Here is a 10,112-nt window from a genome sequence, read left to right on the forward strand (position 1 = left end):
AACGTGCCACCGCTCCACTCAGGTAAACTTCGCAGTGAGTGACCTGCACTTGGAGAAGGGCCTTACCTGAGCGCGCCTCTGCCAATGGCAGCTCACCTGAGGCAGCTCCGCAGCCAATCACCGCGCAGCTCGGCCCTCGGGCTTGTACCCTTTAGTGAAAGAATTCAGCGCCGTGCGAGAAAGTTACCTGTGGCCGCCCAAGTCCGCCACTTTGCGCTCTGTGTCTGCCCCTTGCCGCGATCCGGGAGGACTCCGCGCCGCCGGGCCGCCTCCGAGCGCGGGCCCCATGTGAGGGCTCCCTCCCCCCCCCCATCCCACCTTTCCGGCTAGGTGAGGGCGCGAGCGAGCGGGCGAGCGAGAGTGGTGAGGGGGGACGAAAGCAGAATTACCTGTAGCTCTTGTTCTGCCATCTCGGGCGCTCTCACACACCTTCACCTGCACAGACTTGAAAGTCCAGTTTCACCAGAGGCTGAGGCTCCAGGAAAAGGGGAGCGAGTTCATTGGATCAAACATGTCACAAGAGTCGGACAAGTAAGTGGGTCGCACGCGCCGGCGGCGGCTGCCGCTGCCCCTTTGGGCTGATGGCAACTGGTTCGTTGTGTTTTTTTAAGTCGCTATTGTTGGATTTGGTTTTGTATTTTTTTCCTCTCTTTTTATTTTTTTCCTTTTTGGTGGATCCAGACCCTCTCGGATGATATTTCCACCCCGATTCAGGGGAGAGACCCTACACGAACGTGAATGTTTAATACCCGTTTGGGGGCCTTGCAAGTAAACGTGGGTTTTCTTTGCTTCCTCCCCGACGAATGTGCTCAGCTCCCACTACCCCGACCGGACGGACCCTTGGGCACTGATTGAGGTTTTGGCAGATGGTGGCGGGAGGCCTGTAGTTACCCCCTTCCCTGGAGGTGCACCCAGCCTCAGACTTCCTGGGCCGTTTGGAAGTTCAGTCGACTTCCTTCGATTAGGCCAAAGGGCCTGCTGGAAAAGCAGTCTGGGCCGCTTTTGTGTGCGCTCAACAAAGGGCTTTTATGCGATTGCACACACGGCCATCTTCCCCACTGCGGCGAGCCGGGGTGCATGTGCGCCCCAGCGCGGGTCCCCGACGGGGCGGAGGCGCGGGCAGGCCGCGATGGCGGGTCCGTGGGTGTGCCCGCGCCTCGCTCCCTCCCGCCGCCCACGCAACATCCCGCCACCTCGCGCAGGTGCGGGGCAGGACCTCTCGGGAGTGGGGGACTGATTTTGAGACCGAGTACGAAGGGGCGCCCACATTTGGGCCGGTCTCCCTGCGCCCCGACGTCGCTGGCTCGTACGCGTCCGGTGACCGCGCGGCCCACTGCTCAGAGGCCGCCACCTCGGGCGTGGGGCTCGATCGGCCTTTGCCGGGGCTGTCGATGGCAAGGGTCTAGGGGAGGACGGTGGCGCACGGGGACTCCGGGTTCTCCGCGTCCTCGACCGGAGCTCTGGACTGCCGGAGAGCCGCGTGAACCGCGGGGCGCGGGGCCTGGTTCGTTGCGGTCCCCGCCTTGGGGACGGCTTTGTGCGAGCCGGGGGAGGTGGGGCCGAGGGCGGGAGCGGGAGGGAGCCGGAGGTGGGTCCCGCTGCCCTCCTTCCATTCGGTGGCGACACTTCCTTCCCCCTCCTCCCGGGGCGTCCTAGGCCGGGAACTGACTGCGTCCTATTGCAAAGGCTCAGAGGCCGCACTTTTGCTGCCCCTGGTAACTTAATCCGGCTGGTGTGGCCATTCTAAGGAGATCTTCCTGAGAAAAGCACAGGACCAGTCCCAAGTTGAGGGACCTGGAAGGGAGGAGGGCGGAGAGGGAAAGCCTGCCTGACCCGCTTTTGGATGGGTAAAGTCGCGATGCGGCGGATCCCCAGGACGCTTGCTTTCAGACTTTAAAACCTCCTACTCTCGTCACCCTTTAAGATTTAACTGCGCAAGTGGATACCGGAGTCGGAAGAACTAGTGTTAGGAACTCGGCCAGGGGTTAGAAAGCTCAGGGATGGGAAAGCTGTTGATTGTCGGAGATACCCCTACCACATCTCGGCCACCGCTTTAGCTCTCTTGGTATTTGGAGAGAGGCATCGCTTGAGTTTGAAAACTCATATAAACCAAATACAAGACAACAATGTTTGGTTTTTCGTTTTTATTTTGGTTTGAGTTTGATGTAAAAAAAAGGGTGCACATTTACTTTAATTGCACAATTAACACTCAGTTTGACTGCCTCGTTCCGTGGCACTACGTGAGTCAAACGAATGAAGAACGAAAATGGATGGGTATTTATTTTCTCCAAGTTATACTTAGAACCAATAGAGATAATTTATTCACTATTGAGTCTAAGTACTGAGTACTAACATTCTGGCTTAACGAGTAGGTATTACCTAGTTTTTATGGCTGATGTCTATCTAGAATTACACGAGCATTTAATGAAAGTAGCTTTTATCTAGTGGTTTTCAGGATTTCAATTTGTGTCCTGGGAAAACTAACGATACTGTAAGGACACCACGATCAAACCTCCCTTGCTTTCTCTCCTCAAACCCTTGAGAACACTTTGAAGTAGACCATGACTTCTGGGTCACTTTTTAGAATCTGAGATCCCCCACCCCGTTATTTTTCCGTTTTTCCTTTTTCCTTTTCTCCCTTTCTTCCTCCCCCCCACCCCCGCCCCTTTCTTTCTTCAAGACAGGAATTTCGAACTCACTCTGTAGAACGAGCTGGCTTCAAACTCAGAAATTTGCTTGCCTCTGCAACTGGAGTGCTAGGATTAAGGCAAACTACATTGCAACCAGGCTCAAGATTCACTTTCTTAATGCTAATTGTCTACTATGGCCCCTGAAGGGATGGACCGAGGTTGATGAGGCATTTGATGAGGTTGGGAATGAAGACAAAGCGCCTGAATATCTAGCTGAAGCTGCCAGTCACCTGAGCATGAGAGAGTCCAGAAGCTGGAGCTTACAGTGTTTCCGGGTAAACCAGCTCGCTCTAGGAGGCCTGCCTGTGTTTTCTGGAAACACTCCCCCAGAGCAAACTCTTAGAGCTTAAATGCCAAATCCCAGTGAGATACAGGTAATCTTTTTAGATTGAATAGGAAAGTTTTCTGGTTAGAAAGTTTGCCTTGAAGATGGATCTTTTTAGTATTTATATTCTTATATTTACTTGTGTGTGTGTGTGTGTTGTTAAAGCTTGCATACAGAGGTCAAGCTGTACACAACTTGCAGTTGTTAGTTCTTCTACCCTATGGTTTCTGGGGGTGTCAATCTTGGCAGCCAGCGCCTTTCCCCCAGCTGTCTCACAGCCCAGAGCCAGCCTTTCCACGGTGAACTTTTCAGATCGAAATGTTCTGCTGTGTATGTTCTACAGTGCTGATGTCATCATTCATTAAAGCAAAGAAGAAAAAAGGACATTTTGTCTCTGTGTGCATTTTAAAAGGTTCTCTCCCATCTTAACCTTTTATGACAGTTGATGATCTTTTGTCAATAGCAAGGCTCTGTTTGATTAAGAAACGCTTCTGGGAGGTCTGGGAGATGGTGGCACTCAGTTTTAATCCCAGCACGGGAGAGGCGGAGGCAGATGGAACTCCAAGTTTGAGGCCACCCTGATTTACAGAGAGAGTTCCAGGACTGCCAGGGCTACACAGAGCTATACAGAGAAACCCTGTCTGGAAAAACAAAACAAAAACCAAAACTGTATAGACTATATCAAGAGAACACACATACATGTGCATATGTAATACCCGATTCCATGTAGATATTTCATAAGCATAAAGCATGTTTTCTAGTTCTATACTGCTTGTAGTGGACATAAGCATTATAGGAGAAGATGGAAGCGTTACAGAAGGTGTAGGAAACAGGCCATATTCAGAAGTGGCTTATACTACACTGAAGGACAATCCAAAAATAGACGTTAAGACAGCACCTGACAAATGCCTAAAAGTTACAATACGTTTAACAGCAGTTTAAAATATACAGTACAATTTATTATTGTTGTTTTGGAATTTCATGGGGCATGAGAACCACCACCTGACATTTTCCCCTATCCTACTACAACTGCAGTCACTTTGTGTGTTTTAGCTTAAGGAGTTGACTAAATATATTTAGTTTAAAATTCCCTTTACTTTTAAGATATTAATTTCCATTAAGCTATATTAAGTCTTTTAAAGTAAAAAATGCAAATAATTCATCATATCTCTTCTCTACCAATACAAATTCCTATTCATTTTTTTCACCTCAAGTGTGTTTGGATATTGGACATTTTGATTCACAGGTGATCCTCAGGGTGCTGACAAGTTTGACATGTTAGGAGAACAAAGTCAACCAATTGAGAAACAATCAACTGGGCAAGCACAGATGCTGTGCTGAAAGCCACACTCCCGAGAGGGGTGAAGATTCAAGAGGATGAGTTTCCATAGAGCAGTCAACCTCTGAGATGGCCTGTGAAGGAAGACCTGAAGGAAATGAGGGGCCAAGCCCCGAAGATAGACACCCGGAGTAGAGGTTTCCCAGGGAAAAGCCTTGTGGTGTGTATGCTTCAGATGTAATCAGTTCTCTGCTAATGCAGGCATCCGCATGCTCAGTAACAAAGTTTTGCTTGACTAGGGTGATGAAGACGTAACCTGTGGGTGCCCAGTGGGTGAAAGCTGACCAGCTGAGTCCATCAGTTTGCCTCCTTTCCCAGCACACTTGGGGTTAATGCCTAGGGTTGAGTGTTCTTTTCTTTTACAGACGGCTAAATTGTTCATTCTCCTTAGAGCAGAGTGAATTCATGTACACACAGTAGACAAGCCTTGGGTTAGAGCTGACAAGGAAGGACAGTCTGGTACAGGGGCTGTGTGTTAGACACTCCCATACACATCTCATAGGATGTGAGTCCTGTCCATCTCAGACCCGCCATGTCAGCCTGTGCAAACAAGACTGCCTTCTCCTCTCCCCCTTGCTCTCCTTCAGCTTCTGCAAGCTGCGTCCATCAGAGGAGTTGGACTTGTCACACGCACCTGGAGGAAAACACTGGGGACTGCTTTCACTGGCATCCTGTCGCCCACCAAGTGAATTGACATTCAAACAAGACTGGCTTACTGAAATAAATCATAAAATGTTGGGCAACACTACCAAAATAGAGTTAAAAAAAAATCTGTGAATAAATTATGTCTGTGCTTAAGAATAGGATTCCACTTAGCAATTCTTGATAACTCTGATTGCTCATCAGGCACCCTAGGCCACTGATAAACGCTCTTGGAGGTGGCCAGTTGTTTCTCTAGATATAGCCCAGGAATCTGTACATAAGCTCTGATCAAGCTTTATTTGATGATTGGGTGAATTATAGACTAATTCTTTCAATGACCACTTTACACAATAAATGCAAAACCTGGACCTTTTTAGATGCTAATGGACACCCAAATGAAAGGAAACAGACTCCTGCTTTACCTTAGGCTACCTCTGCTGGAGCTGCTGCTGGTAAGATTGTAACCCGAGGCAAGAACTCCCAGTCTTCCTCCCAAGGTTGTTTGTGTTCATTGTTTTGCTAAACTGTGGCAGTTTAGGGAAGCGTTAGTTGGGGGTCATTTAGACAGTTCACCTGTGTACAGAGCTGCTAGAGGTACGTTTGAAGTCTTCCAAGCTTTTTCCCACTGGGTCTAAGGCTGGACTGGGGTTAGAAACCCAACTGCCCTTTGGTTTGACGTTGTAGCTCTTCCTGAGGGCTGAGGTGTTTTTGAATTGAGATTCCATTTTGCAGCTCAGAGTTCCAGTGAGATGTTGGTCCCTGCTGAAACAACCTGGCCAAGAAAAGGATGCTGTAATTTTCTGGTTTTGTTTTTTCTTTCCAGTTCTCTTGAAGTTTTAAGTATGACCATAAGATAGTGCTGGAAACAGACCACAAAGTCCAGGTTACCTAAATGGGCCCAGAGCCCCTTTAAGAAAGATTGAAAATAAGTCGGAGATGACAAAGCGTCTATGTAGCCCAGGCTATCCTTGAATTTGAGATCTTTTGCTTCAGCCGCTAGTGTGGTGCTTGAGTTACCTGTGGGCACCATTGCTGAAGAGTAGTGTTGAATAGCAAGTGGGAAGGGCAAACTTACAAACGTAGCTAGGGAAGTCAAGCAGAAAGAAGCATCTGAACCAAAACCAAACCAAGAACCCTGTCTGAGATGGGCATTTGAAAGTATGTTCAGAGAGGATTTATTTCGAGGCCTGCATTGTTAAATGTACTTGTGAAGAATTCTCAGGTACGCCCTGTGGCTGCCTCAGCCCCTGGTGTAACCAGGCACATTTCTTTCCTTTCTCCCCTTCCCTTCTTCCTTTTCCTTACATCTCCTTTTGCGTTTGTTTGTTTGGTTTGGTTTGTTTTTTTGAGACAGGGTTTCTCTGTATAGCCCAGGCTGACCTGGAACTCACTCTGTAGACCAGGCTGGCCTCAAACTCAGAAATCCACCTGCCTCTGCCTCCCAAGTGCTGGGATTAAAGGCGTGGACCACCACTGCCCGGCTTGCTTTTGTTTTTTGAAACAAAGGTCTCACATAGCTCAGGCTAGCCTCAAACTCACTAGCTAGTGATAATCTTAAACTCCCAATTCTGCTTCTGCCTTTGGAGTCTCAAGATTATCAAGTGTGCATTTCTTGTTTGTTTATTGTTTTGTTTTTTTGAGACAGGGTTTCTTTCTGTAACCCCGTTTGTCCTGGAACTCTGTAGACCAAGCTGGTCTCAGAACTCAAGAGTTCTATCTGCCTCTGCCTGGGATGCTGGGATTAAAGGTGTGCATTACTATACCTGGCTACATTTCTGGTTTTGTAATAACTGCTTGGGCTGGATAGTGCCTTTTTCTCTTTCTTCGCTTCCTACTTGCCTGCACCATGGTGTTTTTCTTCCCTCCCTCCTCCTCTTTCTTCTTGATTGGTCTCCCTAACATCTCTTTAGGTACTCTTATTCCTCCTTTATTATCTGGTGAGCACTGACCGTTGCATTTGAGTCTAACCAGATGTGTTTGCACACTCATGTTTATGAACCTCAGCAGCCCATCCTGGCACCTGTGCCACGTGTGGTCACGTGATGGCAGCAGGCGCGCCCTGTCTAATTTAAATGGGCTAACTTTAATGCTGGGGGGAGGGGGAGGGGTTAAGTGTTTTTAATATAAGGTTTATTGGGGTCCTTGTTCATGACCCCTGGCGCCCATGTTGGGGTGTCCTCCCAGCCTCTGTCACCCCAGGTGGTGGTACCCAGGGATTGCTATTCAGCTAAACAGGCGGCAATCTAGGCCTATTCTGAAACTGGAGCCATCAGCTTGGCAACCCTGCACAGGAAGAATTCCTCAGCGAGCAGTGACAGGCTGAATAGGAATTTTGCTTTGGCCCATGAGGTCTAGTTGGTCGTTGGTTGCTTAGTGAAGACGACTCATACCTGGGAGTTCTTCTGAATGAAGAACAGCACTCCTTTTGGACTCTCACCCCCCTTCCCTATAGTGCACCTCTTAGATAAAGTCAGGGTCCTCACAACAGCTTTGTTTGTTTATCCTTTGCCAGCAATGTGTACTTTATGCTGCTTCGTTTCTTTTTCTTTAGGCAATCCTGGGGCAAGCCTCACACCACTCACATGCCAGGCAGACACAGTGATGTCCCAGTTCCATTGTAAGTCCCCTCCTCCTCTCGGGCAGCATTTTGTGCATGTGTAGCCCTGGCTGCCATGGAACAAGCTCTGTAGACCAGGCTGGCCTGGAACTCAGAGATCCACCTACCTGCCTCTGCATCCTTGAGTCCTGGGACCTAAGGCATGTGCCATCACATCACACACACACACACACACACACACACACACACACACACACACACACACACAATTATGACTGTTTTGTGTATTGTTTTTTTTTCCCCTGTGTGTATGTCTGTGTACCACTTGTTGGCCTGGTGCCTGCAGAGGCCATAAGAGAGCTTGGTATTCCCTGGAACTGGACTCCCAGATGACTGTGAGGCACCTTGTGTGAATTGAACCTTTGGAAGCAGCAGAGCTCTTAACTGTTGAGACATTTCTCCAGCCTCCAGTCTAGCCTTCTTACCAGTAAACAGCACAAGGCTAAGGGGAATAGAAAGAAGAAAGAATCTGAGGGGATATTTACCCTCCTCCATCCCAACTGTATTAGGAAAAGAACTATTGTAACTCGGTGTGGTTTGGTGAGTAGTAGCAATATTATTTATTAAAAACGATACATTCTGAATTGCTTCTTGAGTATCCACCTTATCTTGAGAACTTTGTGGAAAGTAGTAGCAAAGCTGCAGCGTATATTATTATGAAAATAAGTCTGAGCTGTGGAGAAAGGCTCCTGCATTTGAATGGGCTTTCTGTGAAAACAGTCGCTGCCCCCGGCCTGTGAGGAAGCGGCCTGTGAGGAAGCGTATTTTACTTTGTAATGAACTCGGGTGGCGGTGAACTTGGGCGGCAGCACTTTGCAGAGGTCTGATTTCACTTGCACTCCCTGGGAAATGCTTCCTCTTCAAGCGCTAATGCTGGCGCCCTCCAGCGCAGGAGAGGACAGCATCACTTACTGCTTATATTTTGGTCCTCCTGCTTATCTGAACTGTGGTCTTATAAATAGAAACACCGAAGGGCCCACCTCTCCCTTAAAGGCCCTCCCTCATAGCTTTTCAGTTTCTGTTGTTTTGTCTTACTGTTATTGTCGTTATTGTCGTCATTTTCAGCAGGAGACTGGAGCCCAGGGTATCCACGTGTTAGACAAACACTCTGACACTGAGCCCACCACCACCTTCCACCCCTCAGCCAAGGATCAAGTTGGGGAAAGACTCAAGTTGGGAGGAGGAAAGGAAGGAATAAAGCAAGCATGGACAGGAGGAAGCCGCTTTAGCAAGGGTGGAGTGGCCCCTGTTCGCTCAGCAGACAGGCAAGAGCAAAGCGGCTGAGTCGGTAGGACTGCAGAGCTGGGGCAGATGGTTGGCACGAAACTATTCCCGGGAAGTTAGGTTGGTTTTAACTTGAAGCCTAGAATCCTACAATGGGACAAATCTTAGGGCCCACGCTGAGCACGTGTGTAACCAAGTTAAGGATCTGGGGCTGAAAATTTCATAAGCAAAATGTTTGGCGTCCCTCCTGTGGTGCATGCTGGGATTGTACACACGAGATTAAGCCTGGAGTGGTCTGAAAAACTCGCCTCTTTTTCTTTGAAGGAAGTTGGAGTAGGTATTGCGTGTTCTCTTCCTAAACCGTGGCCGTGAGTCTGTGAAGGGTGTGGGTCCCGAGGTCATCTGTGCTTTCCTTCCCACGCTCAGCCCACAGCCTTGCCTCAGTTCTCAGTTCAGTGAACTCCATAAAGCACTGCTTTCGGTACTTCTCCAGCCTGCCTGTCCAAAGAACCTGGAACAACGGAACGTTTACCTCGTTCCTGTATTGCCAGTAAGGTAATTAACATAAGATCAGAGTAGTCACTCCCCCCCCCCCCCTTTTTTTCTTTTCACCTGCAAAATGGAGTTGGATGAAGTGATCTCTGAGGATAATCTCCAACATCTGGAGTCTACTTTTTCCCCTCCAGAGAGGTCTGGGCTGGTGGAGGTTCCTAGGATCCAGAGATGCCAGGCTGTGGGCCTGACTCCTCTTCATGAGCCCTTCCAGACTCAAAGGTCATCTGATTAAGAACCCAAGTGAGTCGAGGCTGCAGCAGGCCCGGGGCACCGTGAGGGCACAGGATCCGCAGGGCAGCTAGGCCGTGAAATCACTGGAGGATTTCTGCCCTCGCGGCCTCCCCGGCTGCTAGATAAGTGCTTCAGGAAATCAGATAAGCGGTGCTGGCAAGGACGCTGAGAACTTCTTCACAGACAGGGCCCTGGAAGTGGCTTCCCTGGGCCCACGGCAGGAGAGGGAGGGATTGGGGGACCCAAAGCTTAGGAAGGTGAGAGGCGTGGCCTGCTCTCCTCTTCCTCCTCCCATCCTTTCTCTTTATTCTCCTCTGCCCTTCTTACTTCTTCCTGTTCTCCTTTGCCCCACTTCGCCGGACCTCTGCTTTTCCTCTCCTCCTCTTCTTTTCCTACTTCTTCCTTCTTCCCCCGCCCCATGCTTCCCTTTAATAGAACATAATTCAGGGAACTCGTGTAGCGAGAGTTTTGGTTTCTTTTCTTTTCTTT

The 10,112-nt window shown here is 49.1% G+C and overlaps 1 protein-coding gene across 1 annotated transcript in view; it reads left to right on the top strand.

The window, feature by feature from the left end:
* Window positions 1-384: 384 nt before the first annotated feature.
* Window positions 385-10,112, top strand: part of Grhl2 (grainyhead like transcription factor 2) — a 132,983-nt gene continuing 123,255 nt past the window's right edge. Inside the window, exon 1 of the mRNA XM_028767380.1 lies at window positions 385-531. Within this exon, the coding sequence (XP_028623213.1) occupies window positions 512-531 (20 nt within the window). The 5' untranslated portion in view covers window positions 385-511. The remainder of the gene's footprint in view (window positions 532-10,112) is intronic.

Source organism: Grammomys surdaster, unplaced genomic scaffold (genome assembly GCF_004785775.1).
Source record: "Grammomys surdaster isolate TR1022 unplaced genomic scaffold, NIH_TR_1.0 63, whole genome shotgun sequence".
Lineage (NCBI taxonomy): Eukaryota > Metazoa > Chordata > Mammalia > Rodentia > Muridae > Grammomys > Grammomys surdaster.